Raw genomic sequence first — 25,052 nt, forward strand, 5'->3', positions numbered from 1 at the left:
TGACATGGACACAGTTGTCTGTTTATGAATCACTTTGCCCTAGTTGGGCTGTGTTGTCTGGCTTCAGTGGAAGAAGATGCACTTATTTTGCATGCAACTTGACGTGATGAGTAGAGTTGGTGTGGGGAGGCTTCCCTTGCCTGAGAAGAAAGGGAGGAGGAGTAGGCGAAGTGGGTGGGAGGATGATACCTGGAAAAGAGGACTACGAGCTGTAAGAAGGATATAAAGTGAAAAAATAAATAAAGTAATGAGAAAATGGTTGGTTTCTATGAAAGTGAGAGACTGTGTTGACTCATGATTTTTATAGAAGGATAGTCAATTGAGGGTGGCAGTATCCTTAAGCAGGCAGCCCTTAGCTCGACAAGAAAGCTAGCTGAGCATGAGACGATGAAGAAACAAGAGAGCAAGGCAGGAAACAATATTTGCCATGGTTTTTGCTTAAGTTTTCTTGAAACTTCAGTTTCTATCCTAGGTTTCCAAAATGATGGACTGTGGTCTGACAGGACCAAACAAGTAAACTCATTCATGACTGGAGATGTTGGTGGTTAGGGTATTCAATCACAGCAACACAGTAGTAGGTTAGGAGAAAAAAAATTATGCCTATGTACATACATAGGAAGTGGAGGTGATAGGATTTCAATGGAAAATAGGCTCTATGAAAAATTAAGCTAGAGGTCATTTGTGTTGTAATTTGGCCTCAGATATTTCTTATCCTGCTCATGATCTAAAAAATTAAGTAAGGTAGAATTAAAAATTCGGGACTGATTTCTTAGATGGTGATGTTTGTTTTCAAACCTGGTTTGGATGTTAATAATTAGTCAAGGCTACATGTGTCAGCTTTCTGAGTACAAGTGCATGGATGGAAGATGTACCCCCAATGTGTTCTGTTTTGTCAGCATATTTTACCAATGTTAATATTAAAATGCTCAATACAATTTATGTATGCATGTATGGTTTGAAGTTACATGCGTCTTTATGTCCTCATTTGTTACTATATGGCACATCATGCTGAAGGTCTGCCTTGTGAGAGAATTTTCTACAGGTTCTAGATAATGCAACAACAATGAAATTTATTTAAAAAAAAACATGTATGTGTGTAATATTTTTCTTAGGCTGTGACATATATGAAGACGTGATGACACTTTTGGGGGTTCATTTTGAACATTCTAATTTGATGGTCAAGTTCATGTTGCCAGTTTTCACTGCATTTTTCAGAGAATGTGTAAATATTTTTTTTCTCTTTTATTTATTACTTTCATTTTATATCCCAGCTATAGCCCCCTCCCTTATCCCCTCTCAAGCCCACTGTCCCTCTCCGAGTGTATTAATTTTTTTAAGAAATTACTTTGTTTTTTGACTTCACATCCATAGGGTAATCCCTCCTTCCTCTCCTCTCAGCCCACCCTCATCCTTCTTTCTCCCCACCCTAAACTTCTTGTAGGCAGGGTAATTTTTGGATCACGATTTTTGTGATTCAGTTTTTGTTTCCTCTCTCCACTAGTCCTGTCTGCTAGCAGGTGGTTACTTCAGTTTCCATGTCTCTTTCCTCCGCCCCTCCATTAGGAGTCTCAGTGAGAGTCACACCAATATCCTCTCAGGAACCTTCCCTGTCAAATGACTCCAGCTTGTCAAAGAGATGCCCCTCTCAGTTTCCCTTCTTGTTCTCAGCCCTCTCACCTCCTACTACAATTCTCCCTACATCTGATGCCCACATTTGTTTCCCTCCCCATTTCAACTTCTGCCGAGTTCTCTCTTTTTATCCCCTTCTGCTGTCTCTTCTGTTTTCTATTCTGAGTGACATTCTGGCAACCTACCATGGACCCTTCTTGTTTCTTAGCTTCTTCGGGTGGATGGATTGTAGTATTGTTATCCTGTACTATAGGTCTAATATCAGTTTATAAACTATGTGTTTCTATGTCTAGGTTAACTATCTCAGGATGATCTTTTCTAGTTCAATCCATTTGCCTGCAATTTCCATGATTTCTTATTTTTAATACCAGAGTAGTATTCCATGTGTAAATGTACTAGAACTTCTTTATCCATTCCTTAGTTTCTGACTGTTATCAATAAAACAGGTCTGACCATAGTAGAACAAATGTCCTTGTTCTATAATGGGCCATCTTTTGAATATATTCCCTGGAGTGGTATAGCTGGGTATTGAGGTAGAACTCCTCCCAGCTTTCTGAGAATACACCAGATTGATTTCAGAGAAGTTGTACAAGTTTACACTCCCATCAGCAGTGGAGAAAAGTTCCCTTTTTTGTTCCCTTTTCTCCACATCCTCACCAGAATGTGTTGTTACTTGAGTTTTTTATCTTAGTCATTTGAGTGGTGTAAGATGGAATCTTAGAGTCATTTTGATTTCCATTTGTGTGATGTCCAAGGACTTCAATCATTTTTTAAGTGCTTCTATGCCTTTTGAGATTCCTCTCTTGTGGCTTCTCAGTTTAGCTCTGAACCCCATTTTTAAATTGGATTATTTGATTTGTTGGTGTTTAATATCCTAAGTTCTTTGTATATATTTGATATTACCTTTCTGTCTGATGTAGGGTTGGTGTAGATATTTTCCCTAACTGTTGGCTGCTGTTTGTTTGAGTGATAGTGTCCTTTGACTTATAGAAGCTTTTCAGTTTCTTGAGATCCCATTTATTAATTGTTGATCTTAGATCCTGTGCTGTTCTTGTTCTATTATCTCCTGTGTTAATGAGTTCCAAATTTTTCTCCACCTTGTCTTCTAAATGATTTAGAGTTTCTGGTTTTACGTCAAGGTCTTTGATCCCCTTGGACTTGAGTTTCTGCAGAGTGATACAAAGGGTCTATTTTCATTTTTCTACATGTAGACATATAGTTGTACCACCACCATTTGTTGAAGATGCTGTCTTTTTTTTCCCATTGTATGATTTTATCTTTGTTGAAAGTAAAGTTCCAGTAGGAATGTGGGTTTATTTCCGTGTCCTTATTCCAATTTTACAGGATTGGTCTGCTATCAAGGGTATTTTATTTTTCCATATGAAGTTGGTTTGCTTTTTCAAGGTCTGTAAAGAATTATGTTGGAATGTTTTTGGGAAATGGATTGAACCTGTAGACCGCAGTTTTTTAAAGAATGCTCTTTTACTATGTTAATCCTATATATCCATGATTTTGGGAGATCTTACCATCTTCTGATATCTTCAGTTTCTTTCTTTAAATACTTGAAATTCTAGTCATAGAAGACTTTCACTTGCTTGGTTAGAGTTACAACAAAATATTTTATACTGTTTGTGGCTACTGTTCAGGGTGTTGTTTCCCAAATTTCATTCTCAGTCCTTTTTTTTTTTTTCATTTGTATACAGAAGGGCTAGTGAAATTTTAGTTTATTGTGTTCTCAGCCACTTTGTGGAAAGTGTATATCAACAGTAAGAATTCTCTGGTAGAATTTCTTGGGTCACCTATGTATTTAAAGTAAATCATCTTTCAATAGTGATACTTCTTTCTTTCTGCTTTGCATCTCCTTGATAACCTTCAGTTGTCTTATTGCTCTAACTAGGAATTAAGGAATATATGAAAGAGATAAAGAGAGGGTATGCATCCTTGTCCTGTACCTCCTATGAGTGGAGTTATTAAAGTTTCTCTTCAAATAATTTGATGTTGAATATCAGCTTGCGTTTTACTGCCTTTGTTATGTTATGTATGTGCCTGATTCCTTGTATGTCTGATTTCTCCAAGTCTTTTAACAGGAAGGAATGTTGGATTTTTGCAAAGGCTTTTTCTCATCTAATGAGATGATATGATTTTGATACTTTCAGTTTGTTTATATGGTGGATTACATTGATGGAACCATGAATGTTGAACCATCCCTATATCCCTGAGATGAAGCCTATTGGTTCATCGTATATATCTTTAATCTGTTCTTGGATTTGTTTTTTTAGTATTTTATTGAGTATATTTGTGTTACAAACAGCTATGAGCTGTCACGTGGGTGCTGGGAATTTACTCTGGGTCCTCTGGAAGAGCAGACAGTGTTCTTAATCACTGAGCAATACCTCCATCCCCCATGTTGCTTATTATTACCAACATTTACATTGCTAAAATTTTCATCTGTCCTTTGTAAGTGTTCAAAGATATATTTCATTTTAGCAAGATCATACTAATGTTACAGTTTAAAATGAGGCACTTCAGGTTTCTAGACATATATACTGAACTGGAAAGAATGTATAACTTTGTAGAAACTTGAGAAAGATTTTTAAGTTCTTTCTTTTTTGTTTGATCAATTTTTGCATAATATTCAGGGTCTTATTATGTACCTCTGAGTGTCCTGGAACTTATTGCATAAAGCAGGCTAGCATCTAGCTTTATGAGATAACGCTGCCTCTGTCTCCTAAGTGATTTTGTGATTAAAGACATCAGAAAATACACCCAGCTTGTTCATTATTTTTAGAGTCAGGAATCATTTATACTCTTTCTCTTATGTGGGCCTACTACTGTTGATCTTTATGCTCTCTCTCTTTCTTAATTGGCATTTTTCTTGAAAGTATATATCCTTATTAAAGGATGCAGAAATTAGAGAGGTGAACCTCATTATACAGTTTCCTACTGAATGGAGTTAGGTATTAGACACACATTAGAAACTGTGTGTCAGAAAATAAGCAGAAGAAACACCAGGATTCCGTGAAAATGTTGTAAATGAAGTATACGTTTTCAGTATTCTAAGTATCATGCTTTCTGTTGTACACATGTATGGATATTTCAGAGTACATTGACCTACAATGATGTGCATGTGAACTTCACTCGAGAAGGGTGGGCTTTGCTGGATCCTTCCCAAAGGAGTCTCTACAAAGATGTGATGCTGGAGACGTACAGGAACCTCACTGCTATAGGTAGAACAATGAATTTTCTTTACTTTTTAATATATGGGGAAACTCTTTATTCATTATTGGTACGCGTCTGTAATTTCTTCTGAATGAAGAAAGGAGGGATGAAGAAGGAGGTCAATGGTTCTTTGATTGAACCAATACCATGACCTAAATTTAGCCTTATTTCCAATAATAAATTATACATTTTCTTTTACTCTATTTTAGGTTATAATTGGGAAGGTCATAATGTTGAAGAGCATTGTCAAAGTTCTAGAAGACATTCAAGGTAATTTTCATCTGTAAACTGATGTGAATATGGTTCTGTGAAAATTTTAATATGTCCTGGAAGACATATTTGAAAAAGAAGGAACAGTGTCAATGAACTGCTTTAAGTGTATATATTGAGGATTACTAACTTGTTACTAAACCATGTACCTTCATGTTAGGTATTTGATGTGTGTTTGCAAGGCACTCCTCTAACAAAGAATACAAGGAAATCATACCTTATGCAAGATCAATGTTTAAATCATAGACCTGTTAGCGCTGTAAGGTACAATCTGCAATTTGTTTAATCTCCTATAACTTAGATATTGCCAAAGGTATTCACATTAAATAGGTGATGAAAGTATGTCCAAAACATTATACTAATAAACTAGTCCATAGTAAAGCTGGGATTACTCATGTACTTATAGTAATGTTGCTAAGTTTTGTGAGAAGTGCAGTTTTTTTTAGAGTCAAGAATATTGTGGAAAAACCATAATCCCTATAGCACATGTCTATAATAAACAAAAATCAAATGTGTAAATGCAACATACAACCATGTCATTTATTAATTTTCTTTTAATAGGTCTATTATATATCACACTGAATACAAGTCATATTAGTATAGGCTTATTGAAAGAAACAATGTACCACCAAGAACAAATAAAATATATAGTATTCCCCATTTTGAGTAGCTGTTTATAAGGTGATACCTATTATGCTTTATATGGGATATTCAGAGATGCAAGCAGTACAAATAATGACACAGAGGCTTTTTTAATATTTTACAGCTTAGGCAATTTAGGCAGATTCTGAACCCTCTTTTTCCCTAACTCAAATGAACCTAGCACAGTGTCCCAATACATGTCCAGCTGTACCTCTTTGTTCAATTTCATGTCCATCTGTTACACTCAGTGCCCTGCCGGTGAATCACCTGTCATTTGATTTCTTCTTCCCAGCAATCCTCTCTCAGAAGCTCTGGCCTCCATTTTGTGCCCTGCTATCAGTTATCAGCTCTTTATTATTTAAAAAGATAAGTAAGGATGGACAAATATCTACAAAATATAGGGCAGGTGATGAGCCATAAAAAGAGCAATTCTGCAATCTGGTAAGCACTTAGCTCTCTGCTGACTCAGCAATCAGCATTCACACACACTGACACATTTTCACACAATATACACCAACATCAATTAACTAGTCATTCAACTTCATTAGGAATTCTCACAAAATCACACTTCAGAAAACGTAGTTTTAAGAATATAAAATTCTGCTTGTCACATTTATCTTTGCCAATTTACCATGGTGCACAGTATAGGGAAATTTATTAATCTAGCCACTGTGTTAAAGCTTTGAGGTCTTGCAGTTTTCTACAAATCTGTGGAAAAATATCTTATAGAAAATAGTATGATATAAATGTGAGCCAGGTGAATATTTTTACCATCACAAGTATTTTCAAATATGCAAAACAATCCCTAGAGAAGGAGAACACCATGAACGTAAAAATAATGATGAAAACTCAAGATGTAATTCCTATTTACCTTTAAACCAAAATGTAAAATTATGTGACATGGACAATTAGATTCATCAGTGTAATGAATGTGGTAAAGCTTTCATATGTGCCAATTATCTTTGCAGGTATGAAAACAGTCATAGTGGACACAAACCCCCTGAAGATACTCAATATGATGAAGTCTTTACACATCACAGGAATGCCCACACATATGAAAGTATGCATACTGGTGAGGATTGCTATGAATCAAAACAATATGGTAACGCTTTTGCAAATAACAGTTATCTCCTAAGACATAAAAGGTCACATATAGAGGAGAAACCCCATAAATGTAACCAGTGTGGTAAAGCCTTTGCACACAACAGTCATCTCCTAAGACATAAAAGAACTCACACGGGAGAGAAATCGCATGAATGTGACCAATGTGGTAAAGCCTTTGCACAGAGGAGTACTCTCCTATCACATGACAGAACTCACACTGGAGAAAAACCCTATGAATGTAACCAGTGTGGTAAAGCCTTTGCATACAAGAATGTTTTCATAATTCATAAAAGAACTCACACTGGAGAGAAACCTTATAAATGTAACCAGTGTTGTAAAGCCTTTGCAAATAACAGTCATCTCTTAAGACATAAAAGATCTCACACTAGAGAGAAACCTTATGAATGTAACCAGTGTGGTAAAGCCTTTGCAGATAACAGTGTTCTTCTAATACATAAAAGAACTCACACGGGAGAGAAACCTTATGAATGTAACCAGTGCGATAAAGCCTTTGCACACAACAGTTATCTCCTAAGACATAAAAGAACTCACACTGGAGAGAAACCTTATGAATGTAACCAGTGTGATAAAGCCTTTGCACGGAGGAGTGCTCTCCTATTACATAACAGAACTCACACTGGAGAAAAACCCCATGAATGTAACCAGTGTGGTAAAGCCTGTGCACATAGTAGTGATCTCTTAATACATAAAAGAAGTCACACTGGAGAGAAACCTTATGAATGTAAACAATGTGGAAAAGCCTTTGCATGTAATAGTAATCTTCAAAAACACAAAAGAACTCACACGGGAGAGAAATCTTATGAATGCAATGAATGTGGTAAAGCGTTTTCAACTAACGGTAATCTCCATCTACATAAAAGAACTCACATGGGAGAGAAACCGCATGAATGTGACCAATGTGGTAAAGCCTTTGCACAGAGGAGTACTCTCCTATCACATAACAGAACTCACACTGGAGAAAAACCCTATGAATGTAACCAGTGTGGTAAAACCTTTGCATACAAGAATGTTTTCATAATTCATAAAAGAACTCACACTGGAGAGAAACCTTATAAATGTAACCAGTGTTGTAAAGCCTTTGCAAATAACAGTCATCTCTTAAGACATAAAAGATCTCACACTAGAGAGAAACCTTATGAATGTAACCAGTGTGGTAAAGCCTTTGCAGATAACAGTGTTCTTCTAATACATAAAAGAACTCACACTGGAGAGAAACCTTATGAATGTAACCAGTGTGGTAAAGCCTTTGCACAGAGGAGTGCTCTCCTATTACATAACAGAACTCACACTGGAGAAAAACCCTATGAATGTAACCAATGTGGTAAAGCCTTTGCAGCTACCAGTAATCTCCTATTACATAAAAGAACTCACACTAGAGAGAAACCTTATGAATGTAACCAATGTGGTAAAGGCTTTGCAGGTAAGAGTCATCTCTTAGTACATAAAAGAACTCATACTGGAGAGAAAACTTATGAACATAAATGATGTGGTAAAGCCTTTGCACGTAACAGTGATCTCCTAATACTTAAAGGAACCCACACTGGAAAGAAACCTTTTGAACGTAACCAACGTGGTAAAGCCTTTGCACTGAACAGTCATCTGGTAGTCCATAAAAGAACACATATTGGAGAGAAATTTTTTGAATTACATAACGTGATAATGTGTATGCATTTCAGAGTAATTTATGAAAACATAACTTACCCTGGAGAAAAAAAAACACTTTATTAATGTAATCAGTGTGGCATCTCCTTTGTACAACATAGTCATCTCTTAAGTATAAAAAATGCATGTTGCAGGAAATCTCTATGAATATAACCAATATCATAAAGGCTTTTCATGTAAGAGTCATCTTGAACAAGAACACCTCATGCAGTGAAACCCTATTAATGTAACTAATGTGTCAAGCCTTTAAATGCCATAATAATATTCATGTACATTGGAGAGTAAACACTGGAGAGAAACCAATGTGATAAAGCCTTTCGATGTAATATTAATGTCCTATAAGATAAAGAACACATACTGGGAAGAAGCCTTACAAATGTAACCAATGTGGTAAAACTTGCTCTTCAAAATCATCTTGAAATTCATGAAAGAATTCATATTGGACAGAAAGACTATGAGTGCATTTAACATGGTGAAGCTATTCCACATTTGTATACTCTTCATCATGAAAGAATTCCTACTCGAGAGAAACATTATAAATGTGTTAAAATATGAGGGTTTTGTACATATCTACATTCTTCATTATCATAAGTTTATACTGGAGAGAAATTCTCAAAATATAAGAAATATGGTAAGGCCTTTGTATACTTTGGTCTGCTGAATCCAAAATAACTCAAACACTAGCTCAATGCAAATAACAAAAATTTATTGTCACCAGTAACTACTTAATGATTAGTAACATAACACTCTTGGGAACTGATCTGTGATACATACCCACCCAGTGAACCAGAAAGTTATAGAGGTTCTGAGCTTGAAAATCATAATATCTGTGCTGTTTTACAACTAATTTTTTAATCAGTCATGATTTAGGGATATTGGATTTGTTTATGTCATTGAAGGTGTCACCTGATGTAAAATGTCACTCTAAAATTTAGTGGAGGCTGGTACCTAAAAAGCAATAAATAGGAATTAATTTTTTTACCATGTTCCAACATGCAAATTAATTTTGCATGTTTTGCATGTCAAAGTCAACTTGAAAGTCAAAGTCTATAAAGGGATAGTAGAGAGAAACCTTACACATGTAAGCAATGTGATAAAACCTTTTCTTAATGCAGTTATCTCCACATACATAGAAGAACACATACTGCACTAAGACCCTCTGGATAAGCAATGTGGTAAATCCTTTTCATGGAGTTGTCTTTGAAATCAGAAGAAAAAGTCATGCTCTAGAGAAACCTTATGAACGTAGTCAGTATGGTACACTTTTGCACTTCATTGTACCATTATAGAAGAGTAAAAGTTTTGGTGTGTGAGCAACCTCTTAAGGCCTTTGCATATCACAGTAGTCTTTGAGAACCTGAAAGAACTCATTCTCAAGAAAATCTGTTAGGATAAAAGATTTGTGAAGGTCTTTGATCAACTAACTTGCATTCAATTACAGGAGATTATTTTTGGGAGGAAAATTCTAACAAGTGTCAACAATGTATTCATGCATTATGACATTCCATCCTTCTTTTGTTTCCAATTAAAAGTCAATATGGAAAAAAGGCCTAGGAATTCAAACCGTAAGGTAACCTTCTTAGATTTCTCAATTCTCTTCAATTACTTGAAATAAATCACCCAGTTATAAAATTTATGTGTGTGTATTAGTGCTATTTCTGTAACAAAACACAATGTCAACTTCCAAATGTGTTGGTTTTGCCTTACGGTTCCAGTGGGATATGGGATCTCTGTGAAATGGGAATCACAAGTGTCATACATGGTGGCTAAAGCAGGAAGCTCAGAGCTCACATCCTCAACCTGCAGCATGAAGCAGAGAGTGGGAATTATAGATGCTATGCAGTTGAAACTATCAATCCCATGCCAAGTAACATACTTCTTCAAGAGTGCTGCTTTTCCTAAACATTCACAAATGATTCCAACAATGAGGATTCATTTCTCTGACTTCAAAACTACATGTTTGATTTCTATTACATGAAGGACTTTATGAAGAAAAACTCTGTAGAAACTTGTAGATGCCTCAACACCTGAGTTCCAGGAATGAATGCCTACACAACACACTCATGAGTAAACATATTAGTTTAAGAATTTGCTTTAATTTCTGTTATGTGATCTCAGTATGTCTTTTTGAGTTTATGTTCCTGTCCATTCTGGTTTCCATGAAGAACAGACCTTATGAACTTCTTGTAACAGGAATTATAGAACATTGTAAAAACCTGACCTAGGTTCTGGGAATGAACTTCACTGACAAGCCATGTCTCTAGTACTGTAAATATCTTAAATCTTTATATATCTTGAGATCGAGAAGTAGAAAAGAACTCATAGAAGAGAGCGACCCTATTTGTATATAAGATTTGATGACTTTGGATTTAGTAAATGTATTCAATTTTGAGAAAATAAACTTTTAAATTTGTTTTTACAATAGCCTTGGAGGAATTAAATGATTTACCATGTTCGCTTAAATGTAATGGAGGAGATCACCAACAGTGGTTATAGTTAGTAATTTGAGACATTGGAGTAGGTATTGAAGTTTTTTGTATGTGTAGCAAATCCATTCACAGAAGTTTATTAGGTTGTTCTGGTATTCTTTCTGTGGCGGCTGTTCATGTTCTAATGCATTTACTTCGTGATAGGTATTTTTCTGCTGGAATGTATAGAATGGGATCTCCATCATCATCTATGTGGTCCATTGCTTATTTCTGTTGGGTAGTGTGTGATCATAGTTTTCAAGGAAGGGTCTCTGAGAAAGCGTGGTACTTTTTTAATGTTTTCATAAATTCCTTTGCTTTCAGCCTTGCTTAAATGTCAGTAATTAATTAATGTTAAAATGTTCAATAGTATGTGTTTATGTATGTACATATTGTTTGATGTCCCATGTTTATTTATGTTCCCATATTTACTAGATGTCACATCTTGAAGAACTGCCTTCTAAGAGAATTATCTAGAGATATTAGATAATGTAACAGAAACGAGATTTATTTCAAAAAAAAAGTATGTTATGTGTCTGTAATGTAAGTAAGGGATCTTAGGTCATGGCAGATATATGAAGGGTGTGTGACACTGGGGATTATTTTTGTCATTGTTACATGATCTTCAAGGTTACTTTGCCAGTTTTACATACCACAAACTTTCCCCCTGAACTCATTGGTACTCAAACTTAGTTGAAACAGTATATTCATACAATATTATCTTCTATTCAGATTATAAACAAATTGTCATCTGAGGATGGAAGAAAATGATGTGATTTGAATAATAAATGCTCTTAACAAATGAAAATAATTTACTAATTTCCTGGTTTGAAATGTGTTACTTCATTCTTTGCAGTAAATACTAGTTCTTAACACTTTCTCAGAACTACAAGTGAATGCCAGAGAATTGTCTTAGTGGGTAAAGTTGGTTGTTGCTAACCTTGATGATTTGAGCTCAACCTCTGGGTAGCAATTATCACTCCTACAATTTTTTTTAATATTTGTATAAATATTAAAAAATTTATAATTTTTAATTATAAATTTTACAGTTTGCTGCTGTATATGCAAACTCACACACTAGCACATACATAATTTTTTTCAACCTAAATGAGGGCCATTGTGGTCACTGGCTAAGACTCTTTGGGTTCCATTTTGAGAACTCACATATGGGATGTAGATAATAAATAACAAGTTGTCTTCTCACTGGCACATATATACCGTAGCATAGTTGTATACACACAAACATTTTTAAATAGATAATATTAAAGCAAAAAACCACTTATTGATGACAGAAATGTTTTTCAGGTGTAAATAATTCTAGCATTTGAAGATTTAGTACTGTTCATTAAAAGAAAAATGGTTCCTTTGTACATCTTATTTTATCATTTTGTTCCTTGATTCAAGGATAGGTCATTTTATAAACATATTTCCATTTGGCTCAGAAGTGCATCCCTGTCATTCTAGACCTGGGAGTCCATGGTAGGCTAATCTCTCTGAGATTGTGGTCAGCTTGGTCCACAGAGTGAATTCTTTTGTTTGCTTGTTTGTTTGTTTTTCAGACAGAATTTTCTTGTCTAGCCTTGGCTGTCCTGTTCTCAATTTGTAGACTGGGTTGGCAGCAAATTTGGGCCTCATTCTTCCTGAGTGCTGTTATTGTTGGTGTGTGCCGCCATGCCAATATCCACAGATCAAATTCTAAAATATCCATTGCTACGTGGAAGTATCATGTATCAAAATGATTTTAAAAATAAACAGTATATTGCAATTTATAGGTTTGTTTCCCCTCAAGGATACTGTCTACAGTGCTGACAGATGTATTTTGAATTGAAGTTTTCTGAATTGGTGCTCTCTGTCCTTTGTATAAGTGGGAAATGTTGCATTAAAACATCAATCTGATAGATCAGAAATCATGATTACTAAAAGGCATTACCTCCTGAGCAATCTACTTTAGTGGAGTCATTTACTTGATTTTCAGGTAAGAAATTGTGGTCCAAAATAAAAGTTCCAAAGGCATTTCTGTCCATCATTCTTTGAAATTGCATATATTTCAGGATGATTTTGTGCAAAAAGTGCCCTTAAAGCTCTGATTTTACATTGTGATTACATTCAGAATAGGATTTACTTTAGCATAGATATTATTTAGCATGGCTCAGAGTAGTTGAACCCACATTTGGTCCTATCCATATTCCCAAAGTGAAATCCCAGTGCTTGCTTTGTTGAAGAAAACCATTGCTTTGGAAATGGCTCACATGCTCTTATTGCCTGCCCCAGCAAAAAACTCTTTCTCAGTTCTTCTGCATTGCCTAGTGTGTTGGCTAGTCTAGGCAGTCATTTTGACTATATCTGGACCTACGGCAAACACAAAGAGTTGGGTACTGTGGGGAATTTTTCATACAGCTTTTGAAGTGGAAAAACCCTTCTTTAATCTGAGTATTTTAAGGTGATAAAATTCACCTTTAGTCTCATCCACAGCTCTGTCTAGTCTGATTATATCCTGTCTATGTAAAGGACATTGAAAGTATTAGCTTTTTCTCTTTTTCTGCTTGCCCTACCTCTGGCGACCCAGTTCATTTTTTTGCTACTCCTTGGAATTCTGTTATATACTGAAGACCATCTGAGATATTCAGCTACCTGCACTGAATAACTATTTGCTTCTTCAACTTTCCATTGATAGTCAGCCATTGTTTGGACTAGTTGGACTACAGCTTGTGAGATATTCAAATGAATAAACTTTCTATATACATAGAGATTTATTCTATGAGTTCTGTTCATCTATGGAACGTTGAAGGATATATATGTGTATATCTGTTTCATTTTCCATTCCTCACTGAGGAAGATGTGCAGGCTAACAATAATGAACTTCAGTGTTTATCATTACTTTCTTGCTATTCTGTTAGGTTTGTCTCATGCCTACCATTTAAAAAGTAGCTGCAGTTTACCTGAACCCAACATAAGAAAAAACTCAAACCCTTGTTTCCTAAACTCTCTTTCTGTAATTGTGGGACAGACTGATAACTCCACTTCAATTTCATTATACTAGTTATCCACCTTGATTCCAGTAAGAAGAAGGGGAAGGAAGTATTCGTGGGTGACCTGGAAAAGTTTTGTCCTTGGATAGGAAGCCTGAACCAAGAACCAATATGCTATGTACCTTAAGCACATTTTAACCCTAACAGAGGTGTTAATATCACTCAAGATTAAAGGGCCAATCAGGGCCTCCATGCAGAAGAGAAGGCAGGTCCTTCTAGAGGCAGCACTCTAGGTTCTGCTCTGTTTCTGAGCAAGCTTGAAAGCCCCAGTGTTCTGAGATTTGAGAGTGTACACCACAGATTTTGAGGCAAGCTCGAGGACATTCTGAAGGCCCCAAATGGTGATGGGAGGGTCATTGTTCACAGATGGGAGGCACAGGATGGTGTGCATCACTAGGTATAGTAGTGGGTACTCCCTGGACTGGATGGAAAGACAAACAGGAAGGCTATTAGATAAGGCACCAAATGTTATTGAATTACAAATCTCTGCATACCTAGAAATGTTTTGTCCCTGTAAAGGATAACCTGAATCAGGAACCAATAGGCTATGTACCTTCAGAATATTCTAACCCTAACAAAAGTGTTCATATCACTCAAGACAAATTGGCCAATCAGGGCCTTCAGGTAGACTTGACTGTCTGGATAAACTGCACGAGCTTGTTAAAAATGCATGGCCGAAGGGTAAGTAGGAGAAGGAGAAAAAATAAGAGTCCAAGTAGAGGAAGAATATAAGGCAGGAAGCCATGAAAGCCAATCCACAGGGGTTTTTCTTGATGTTCTCAGCGTCATCTGTCCAAGTCTTCTTGGAGGATTTTTATTTGATCTCTGACAATGCCCGATTTGTTGGCGTAGAAGCAGCATTTTTCCTGCAAAAATAAGTAGATGTCACCTTTTTTGGCAGTTAGTGGGTCCAAACCCCTTCTGTTTTGAAGCACTACCAACCTCTGACAGGTAGTCTAAAGGCCATTCCTTCCCCACAGCAAAACATCATTGAGGGGTGGGGAGGTAAGGAAGGAATTTATCCAGGAAGGAGTTGGAGTGACAGTGGGAGGGGTGGACACTCCCAACATCAATGCTGCCATTATCAGGATGAGGTAGTACCTGAAAGCAGTCCCCTGTGGAAGGGTTGGGGGAAAAGGGAACAGGGGAGTAATTTAAAATATGTTAAATATTTAAAACATTTAAAATATTTAATATTAAATGTTCAAATAAAACCAGTGAATGGTAATTAAGTCTTGAATACCCTCACCGTCTGTATAGCCAATGGGGGCCTCATAGTTCTAACAGACCCTCTGTCCTTCCATGCCAAAGCAGGGAGACTGATCTAGGCCCCATTCTTCTATAATCTCTTGGGCCTTGGCAAGATCTCCTAATCCCCCTTCACTGATCATAAGGGTCACCAGGAAAAGGATTGTTTTCCACATTTTCATTGGTTTCTGGGGGAATAAAAGAATGCTTCTCAGGGGTAGATAGCCCCTTGGAGGGGTCATCATTGTCATCCTCATCTTTTAGTGGTGGCAAATATTTTATATTTCTGGCTGGAACCCATATGAGCCTCTTCTCATCTTTGGGGAATATACATCAAAATCCTCTTCCTGCTGTGAGAAGAGGGTTGGGTCCTCTCCAAGCTCCTGTCAATGAATCTCTCCATCTGGCTCTTATGGAACTATATGGAGTAGATATAGACCAATGTTTTTCAAATGGTGACTGATTATCTTTTGAAAATTTTAAAATATTTAAAGTAAATAATGCATTTTTCAATTGATCGTGAGGGGGTAATGATTTCCCCTTTTGTTTTTGTAGTTGAATCTTTAAAGTATGATTATCACTTTTTGTTATGGTTTGGCCCTTTGGGTTATAAGGAATGTCAGTAGTATGAGAAATTTTCCATGTTTGCAAGAATTCCAGAAATGGTTTGCTTATAAAGCATGGACCATTGTCTCTCTTAATATTGTCAGGTAGACCCAAGGTGACAAAACACTGAAGCATATGACTAACAGCATGTTTGGACTTCTCTCCAGCATGAGCTGAGGCCCAACATGTATGGGAGAATGTATCCACTAAAAGAAAAATGTATTTTATTTTGCCAAATGGGGAATAGTTAGTCACATCTATCTGCCATGATTATTGGGACACAATCCTCTAGGATTGATACCTGACTTTTGCAGGGGTGGCAATTGAAGGAAGGGTTGGCATGACCTGCAAGTTCTGATAATCTTTTTAAGATCTTTAACAGGGACTTGTGTGAATTTATTTTTGAGGCCTCTTCAATTAGTATGAGTCAAGAATGGAAGTCTGAAGCCTCAGTCACTGTATTTAGTTGTGTCCCAGGTGCCAAACTATCAGCTGCTCATTTCCCTCTGACAGGAATTTGGGAAGGTTTTGATGTCCTCTGAGATGTTGTAGGTATAGGGAGTAAGCTCACTGTTGGAGCACAAAATGGGCCTGAATCAAAAGAGGAGTTATGGGATTTGCATCTAATTTAATATGGGCCTCAGCTAAGGAAGGTAGCAGATTTACAACATAAAGTCTATCTGACAACAAATTAAAGGGCTCCCATACCTTATCCAAGGCAAGTACTTGACTGTCAGGATAAGCTCCTTGAACTGGGCCGAGCATTCAACTTCCTGGGAAATGGCTTGGACAGGAGTCATTTTGACATTGGGCCCATGGGATGGATAAACCACTAATGAGGCTCCCCTATTTCCACCATCCATAAATATTGTTAGAAATTTGGGATTAGGTTGGGGGAGAAAAAGTCTTGGTGGTCTCCAGGATAAACGTGAAAAGGAGCTCATACACTTATGGTGACCATAGTGACAATTAATAGTACCCCCAACCCTTCCAAGACTAAGGCAATCCTGGGATTGTTTCTCTGAAGCCATGTAAAGTCAGCTATTTTGTAGGGAATTGTCAGAGAGTGGTTCCATGCCAAACACTCTTACTGAAATATCTCTTCCTTTAATAATGTAATCTGCTATTTGGTGAGTCATGGGATAAACCTGTGGGGTCCCTCCAACTGAAATATGAATCCAATTGATGGGTTTTCCAGCTTGGGCTAATAAAGCAGTGCAGTGTGTCCCCGAGAAAAAGATACAGGGTGACAGGAATGTCAGACTCAAACCTCTTTAAAGTTGCCATATCTATAGCTTATTGAACCTTTCACAAAATTTGTTGATGTCATGAGGATAAAACAAATTTTGTAGTAAGATCAGAGCCCGTTAAAATGTTAAAAAGTGGGGACAGGTCCTCTGTGGAAATGGGAATCCATGGCCGCATCCAATTAATCTCTCAATTTTTGGAATTGAGTTAAGGAGTAAGAATCTTGAAAATGTAACTGTGGCTTCATCAGGGAAACCCCCTCAAGAAACAATGTGGATCCCAAGATCTTAAAAGGGGAGAGAGTGTCTGAATTTTTTCAGTGTCCACCTTAAAGTTACTGTCTTTAAGGATAGTAAGACACTTAGTCATCAAGTCTTGCAACCCGGCAGGGCTGGAACTCCCAGAAATAATATCGTCGATATAGATATAAAATAAGGCATCTGTTTGATTTATTAAAGGAGTAAAAAGGTGCAGCATATAATATTGGCACATAGCAGGACTATTGGCGATGCTCTGAGGCAACACTGTCCACTCAAACCTCTGATCTGGGCTCTGAAAATTTATTGAGGGTAATGAAAAGTCAAACTTTTCTGTATCCTTGGGATAAAGAAGAAACAATTCTTAATATCAATTCCAGTCAAATGGAGACCACAAGGAATGGCAGGTGTCCAGAGCAATCCCCTTTGAGGAGTCCCAAAGGATAGCATCTTCCCATTAATCTTTCTTAGATCATGAAAAGTCTCCAAGAGCCTTTGGCCTTTTTTTAATCACAAAAACAGGTGAATTCCAAGGGCTAGTAGAGGGCCTTATATGTCCCACATTGAGTTGCTGTTGCATTATCTTAGCAAAAGGTAGAGGCCACTGTTCAACCCAGACTGGGTCCCCAGGGGTCCATCAGATTTTTGGGACAGAAGGGCAAGCAGTGGCCTTTAGAATTGGGGGTGAACCCGAGAATGTTTGTTTCTTAGTTGCTCAAGATAAGGATCATCCCGGTAGTTAGAATGAACATTTCGTCCCTGCTCAAATTGCTGTTCATATTCTTCATGGTCTAATATGTCTTGGTAGAGGGCCTTATGATCAGTGGTAATATAGGCCTTGACTTCACCAAGAACACCCTGCCCCAAAAGGTTAGGAGTAAGACCAGGAACCACCTTGGGGCTTCTCCTTGGTTGCCATCAGGATCCACCCAAGGCCACCAGTGGACAGTCTCCTATGACTTGATTGTCCGCCCACACCCATTAGGGAAGGGCCATGGACAAGCTGCCAGGAATGAGGGGTCTCCTTTCTTCTCACAGTAAAGTCTGCCCCCATATCAATTAGGAATTGAAAGCTCCTGTCCCCGATTGTGAGTGTCATTTTAGTTCTCATACCAGGAACCAGTGCGACAGTCCAATAAACTTTGCTCCTTCTCTTCTCCTTATTTAATGGGGCTGGGGATGGCCCCAAGAGGAGTGTAAAGGTTCACCTTTAAGGTTAAATCGGGATCTATAATCCTTGGCCCAGTGAAAACCCTTTTTGCACTTGGGACAGGGATTGCCTGGTAAGGTGCCTGCTGTGCTGGCACCAGGAGCATTTTGAGAACTGTTGAGGCATTCTCATTTAAAATGGCTGTTATGTCCACAGCCAAAGCATGTCTGACCCTGAGTCCTTGTGACCTGCTGAAGGATGTTGACTAAGGCAGTCACTTCCTCCTGGCATGGCGGTAGCCATTGCCCTAGCCTAAAAGGAGGTGGTCCCTACATCTTGAGTGGTGACAATACACTTACCCATCTCCATATTATGCATCCTCAGGAGCGGTGGTGACAAGAAAACGTTCCATGGGTCACTCCAAATATGGAGGGGGTATAGAGGAGTCAGGGAAGGGGTTAGTAAGCGAGCCCTGTTTCAGTGGTACAGCCGGAGGGGTAGGAGCTGGCCAGGGACCATTCTCAAATGGATCTAAAGAAGGATATATATTCTGTCTCTGGGGAGTGGGCTCATCATCTGACTTAATGCTGCTTTTGGCTCCAGCACCTTCCTCCTTTTTTTGGGGGGGGAAGTTCCTCCTCAAGGTTCACTTTCTTGTTTTGTACCTTTATCTTTATGTTCTTTGGGCAGTTTCAGAGGAAAGCAGTCCTTAAGGGCTGTGACTAGAGGAATGACTCCCAGAGGGGGATGTCCCCATACTGAACCTGTGCTCTGTTGACCACCCTTTCTACTCTTTCCCAGGTATCCAGTCAAACAGGGCGCCCTCATCTGCAGCCATGGAGCAACCTTTATAACATACTTCCATACTTGAAGGGCTTGAGTACAAAGCATATTGAAACCCCTACTTTTAAGCAAAAGTTGTAAAGATTCCAGAGGACTGCCCCATATTCAATGGGGGTACACTCACCCGCAGACCAGTTGGCCTGTCAGCATTCTTCCCTCGAGCAGAATACTCACAGGGGGCCCCATGTGCTGGGTCAGTATCTGGCAGGTAGAGCTGAGATGAGGGTGGCCAGTCCAGCTGAATGACCTCCGTGGATGATGAATGTCAATGGCCTGAATCTCCCCAGATGTCCCAGGGAATAAAACACTACTGAGCTGGGAGATCTGTAGAACCAGGATCTCGGTTTATTGAATTTAGTGGTCTTTTTTATAAGTTTGGGTCAAGGTGCAGGATTAAGTAAGTGAAGTAGAGAGTGAGGATAAGTGGTGCAAGGAGAGGTGGGCCAGTGACAAAACTCCATATAACAGTTAACAGGCAGGGTTAATTTTAAGGTGGATATGCTAAATCGCTTTTGTCCAGAAGTGGCACCTCTTAAATCAGAAGATAAAGGCAGGTCTCCAAACATGAGCTAGGCTCAGGTATATGAGGCAGGTCTTATCAGGCCCAACATAAATATATCTCAATTTCTGAATCCATTCCTCAATTGTGGGACATCTAGGTTGGTTCCAGATTCTGGCTATTATGAGAAAAGCTGCTATGAGTATAGTTGAAAAAAAGTCCTTGTTGTATGGTTGAGCATCTTCTGAATATATGCCCAGGGGTTGTATAGCTGAATCTTGAAGAAACACTGTACATAATTTTTTTGAGAAAGCACCAGATTAATTTCCAAAGTGGTTGTACAAGTTTACATTCCCACCAGCAATGAAGCGTGTTCCTTTTTCTCCACATCCAGTCCAGCTTGTGTTGCAGATGATGTGATAGTACACATGAATGACCCTAAAAATTCAACCAAGGAACTCTACAGATGATAAACATCTTCAGCAAAGTGGCTGGATACAAAATTAATTAAAAAATATGAAGCCCTCCTGTATACAAAAGACAAACAGGCTCAGAAAGAAATCAGGGAAACAACACCCCTTCACAATTGCCACAAATAACATAATTTACCTTGGTGTGACTCTAATCAAGTAAATGAGAGACTTGTATGAAAAAAAAAACTTCAAGGAAGATATCAGAGGATGGAAAGATTTCCCATACTCCAGGATTGATAGGATTAACATAGGAAAAATGGCCACTCTATGAAAAGAAATCTACAGACTCAATGCATTTCCAATCAAAATATCAACACAACTCTGTACAGACTTTGAAAGAGCAATTCTCAGTTTCATATAGAAAAACAAAAAATGCAGAATAGATAAAAAAAAAAAAAAACATGCCTTTACAATAAGAGATTTTCTGAAGGCATCTTCATCCCAGACCTCAAGTAGTACTATAGGGCAGTAGTAATAAAAAGTGGCATGGTACTGGAACCTGTACTTTAAATCTTTTTTTTTCTTTTATTTTATTATTATCAGTTACATTTTATTAACTCTGTATCCCAGCCGTGTCCCGATCCCTCATTCCCTCCCAGTCCCTCCCTCCCTCCCTCCCTCCCTCCCTCATCTCCACCTTGCCCCTTTCCAAGTCCGCTGATAAGGGGGACCTCCTCCCCATTCATCTGATCCTGTTTTATCAGGTATCTTCAGGACTGGCTGCAAAGCCCTCCTCTGTGGCCTAACAGGACTGCTCCTCCCTTCGGGGGTGGGGAGACCAAAGAGCCAGTCATTGAGTTCCTGTTAGAAATAGTCCTTGTTCCCCTCACTTTGGGAAACCAATTGGTTACTGAGCTACCACAGGCTACATCTGAGTGGAGGTTCTAGGTTATATCCATACATGGTCCTTGGTTGAATGTCAGTCTCAGAAAAGACCCTGTGCCCAGATATATTTGGTCCTTGTGGAGCTCCTATCCTTTCCCCATCAGACTAACTCCCCTTCTTTCTTATGATTCCCTGTACTCTGCCAAAGGTTTGGTCATGAGTCTTTGCTTTGAAAACACTGCTAGTTAGAGTCTTTCAGATGCGCTCAGTAGACTCCTGTCATACGTTCAATGCACATCCCCTCTGTCTTTCTAAATGAGGATTGATCATCTTACCCCATGTCCACTCAATTGCTTATCTTTTTTAGGTGTATAGATTTCATTATGTTTATCATATCTTATAGGTCTATATAAGTGAGTATATCCCATGTTTGTCTTTCTCCTTCTGGGATATTTCACTCAGAATGATCTTTTCTAGATCCCACCATTTGCCTGCAAATTTCATGATTTCCTCCTTTTTGATTGCTGAGTAGTATTCCATTGTATAAAAATACCACAATTTCTGTACCCATTCCACCGTTGATGGACATCTGGGTTGTTTCCAGGTTCTAGCTATTACAAATAGAGCTGCTATAAACATGGTTGAGCAAGTGTCCTTTTTGTGTACTTGAACAAACTTTGGGTATATACCTAGCAGTGGTATAGCTGGGCCTGGAGGAAGCACTATTCCTATTTGTCTTAGAAAGCGCCAGATAGCTTTCCAGAGTGGTTGTACCAGTTTACATTCCCACCAGCAGTGGAGCAGGGTTCCCCTTTCTCCACAACCTCTCCAGCATGTGTTATCGCTTGAGTTTTTCATCTTGGCCATTCTGATGGGTGTAAGGTGATATCTCAGGGTCGTTTTGATTTGCATTTCCCTGATGGCTAATGAGGATGAGCATTTCTTTAAGTGTTTTTCTGCTATTCGATATTCCTCTGTCGAGAATTCTCTGTTTAGCTCTGTTCCCCATTTTTTAATTGGATGACTTGGTTTGCTGCTTTTCAGCTTCTTTAGTTCTTTGTATATACTGGATATTAGTCCTCTGTCAGATAAAGGGTTAGTGAAGATTCTTTCCCAATCTGTAGGCAGTCGTTTTGTTTTGATGACGGTATCCTTTGCTTTACAGAAACTTTTCAGTTTCATGAGGTCCCATTTATTGATTGTTGCTCTTAGAGCCTGTGTTGTTGCTGTTCAGGAAGTTGTCTCCTGTGCCAATGAGTTCTAGGCTGTTCCCCACTTTTTTTTCCAATTGATTTAGGGTACCTGGTTTTATGTTGAGGTCCTTGATCCACTTTGACTTTAGTTTTGTGCAGGGTGATAAATATGGATCTATTTTCATTTTTCTGCATGTAGACATCCAGTTGGTCCAGCACCATTTGTTGAAGATGCTGTCTTTTTTCCATTGAATGGAATTGGCTTCTTTGTCGAATATCGAGTATTCATAGGTGTGTGGATTTATTTCTGGGTCTTCTATGTGGTTCCATTGATCCTCCTTTCTGTTTCTATGCCAGTACCATGCAGTTTTTATTACTGTTGCCCTGTAGTACAGCTTGAGATCAGGAATGGAGATACCTCCAGATGATCTGTTGTTGTACAGGATCGTTTTGGAGATTCTGGGTTTTTTGTTTCTCCATAGGAAGCTGAGAATCTTTTTTTCAAGGTCTGTAAAGAATTGAGTTGGTATTTTGATGGGAATTGCATTGAATCTGTAGATTGCTTTTGGCAGTATGGCCATTTTCACAATGTTAATCCTACCAATCCATGAGCACGGGAGATCTTTCCATCTTCTGATATCTTCTTCGATTTCTTTCTTCAGAGACTTGAAGTTTTTCTCAAACAGGTCTTTCACTTGCTTGGTTAGAGTCACACCAAGGTACTTTATGTTATTAGTGGCTATTGTGAAGGGTGTTGTTTCCCTAATTTCTTTCTCAGCCTTTTTGTCTTTGGTATATAGGAGGGCTTCTGATTTTTTTGAGTTGATTTTGTATCCTGCCACTTTGCTGAAGGTGTTTATCAGCTGAAGGAGTTCTCTGGTTGAATTTTTGGGGTCGCTCATGTATACTATCATATCATCTGCAAATAGTTACACTTTGACCTCTTCCTTTCCGATTTGTATCCCCTTGATCTCCTTTAGTTGTCTTATTGCTCTGGCTAGGACTTCAAGTACTATGTTGAAGAGATATGGGGACAATGGACAGCCTTGTCTTGTCCCTGATTTCAGTGGGATTGATTTAAGTTTCTCTCCATTGAGTTTGATGTTAGCTATAGGCTTGCTATATATTGCCTTTACTATGTTTAGGTATGTGCCTTGTATCCCTGATCTCTCCAAGACTTTAAACATGAATGGGTGTTGGACTTTGTCAAATGCTTTTTCGGCGTCTAAGGAGATGATCATGTGGTTTTTCTCCTTCAGTTTGTTTATGTAGTGGATTACATTGATGGATTTCCGTATGTTGAACCACCCTTGCATGCCTGGGATGAAGCCTACTTGGTCATGGTGGATGATATCTTTGATGTGTTCTTGGATTCGGTTTGCAAGTATTTTATTGAGTATTTTTGCGTCAATGTTCATAAGAGAGATAGGCCTAAAGTTCTCTTTTTTTGTTGGGTCTTTGTGTGGTTTAGGTATTAAGGTGACTGTGGCTTCATAGAATGAGTTTGGTAGTGTTCCTTCTGTTTCTATTTTGTGGAATAGCTTGAGGAGAATTGGAGTTAGCACTTCTTTGAAGGTCTTGTAGAATTCTGCGCTGAAGCCATCTGGTCCAGGGCTTTTTTTGGAGGGGAGACTGTTAATGACTGCTTCGATTTCCTTGGGAGATATAGGGCTATTCAGTCTTTCTACCTGATCTTGACTTAGTTTTGGTAGATGGAATATTTCAAGAAAATTATCCATTTCATTCAGATTCTCAAATTTTGTGGCATATAGGCTTTTGTAGTATGACCTAATAATTGTTTGGATTTCCTCAATGTCTGTGGTTATGTCCCCATTTTCATTTCTGATTTTGCTGATCTGGATAGTTTCTCTCTGCTTTTTAGTTAGTTTGGCTAAGGGTTTGTCTATCTTGTTGATTTTCTCAAAGAACCAGCTTTTTGTTTCATTGATTCTTTGGATAGTTTTATTTGTTTCTAGTTGATTGATTTCAGCCCTTAGTTTGATTATTTCCAGCCTTCTGCTCCTTTTGGGTGTATCTGCTTCTTTTTGTTCTAGGGTTTTCAGTTGGGCCATTAAGTTGTTTGCATGTGATGTTACGAATTTCTTCTTGCAGGCACTTAGTGCTATAAATTTTCCTCTGAGCACTGCTTTCAATGTGTCCCATAAATTTGGGTATGTTGTGCCTTCCTTTTCATTGAATTCTAGGAAGTCTTTAATTTCTTTCTTTATTTCTTCCTTAACCCAGCTGTCATTGAGTAGTAAGTTGTTTAGTTTCCATGTGCGTGTCGGCTTTTTGTTGTTTCTGTTGTTGTTGAGGTCGAGCTTTAGTCCATGGTGGTCAGATAGTATACAAGGGATTATTTCAATCCTTTTGTATCTGTTGAGGCTTGCTTTGTGGCCCACTATATGGTCTATTTTGGAAAAGGTTCCATGGGGTGCTGAAAAGAAGGTGTACTCTTTTGAGTTTGGGTGAAATGATCTGTAGACGTCTATTAGGTCCATTTGATTTAGGGATTCTGTGAGTGCTTTTATTTCCCTATTTGGTGTCTGTCTAGTTGATCTGTCCCTTGGTGAGAGTGGAGTGTTGAAGTCTCCCACTATTAAGGTATTAGGATCAATGTATGATTTAAGCTTTAATAATGTTTCATTTACGAATGTCGGTGCTCT

General features: G+C 38.1%; 1 protein-coding gene and 1 long non-coding RNA gene across 2 annotated transcripts in view; one reads left to right on the top strand and one right to left on the bottom strand.

Annotated features, from left to right (window-relative positions):
* LOC132650851 (zinc finger protein 431-like) overlaps positions 1–10,183 on the top strand; it is a 33,426-nt gene extending 23,243 nt beyond the window's left edge. The window contains exons 3-5 of the mRNA XM_060376187.1: positions 4,730–4,856; positions 5,058–5,118; positions 6,729–10,183. Of these exons, the coding sequence (XP_060232170.1) occupies positions 4,730–4,856; positions 5,058–5,118; positions 6,729–8,370 (1,830 nt within the window). The 3' untranslated portion in view covers positions 8,371–10,183. The remainder of the gene's footprint in view (positions 1–4,729; positions 4,857–5,057; positions 5,119–6,728) is intronic.
* Positions 10,184–14,464: 4,281 nt separating this feature from the next.
* On the bottom strand, positions 14,465–20,935 carry LOC132650852 (uncharacterized). The gene is made up of 2 exons (XR_009588942.1): positions 19,521–20,935; positions 14,465–14,910 (listed from the first exon to the last, which is right to left on the bottom strand). It is a non-coding gene; the product is annotated as an uncharacterized LOC132650852 (long non-coding RNA).
* Positions 20,936–25,052: the final 4,117 nt, after the last annotated feature.

The sequence above is a fragment of the Meriones unguiculatus genome (genome assembly GCF_030254825.1).
Source record: "Meriones unguiculatus strain TT.TT164.6M chromosome 13 unlocalized genomic scaffold, Bangor_MerUng_6.1 Chr13_unordered_Scaffold_34, whole genome shotgun sequence".
Classification (NCBI taxonomy): domain Eukaryota; kingdom Metazoa; phylum Chordata; class Mammalia; order Rodentia; family Muridae; genus Meriones; species Meriones unguiculatus.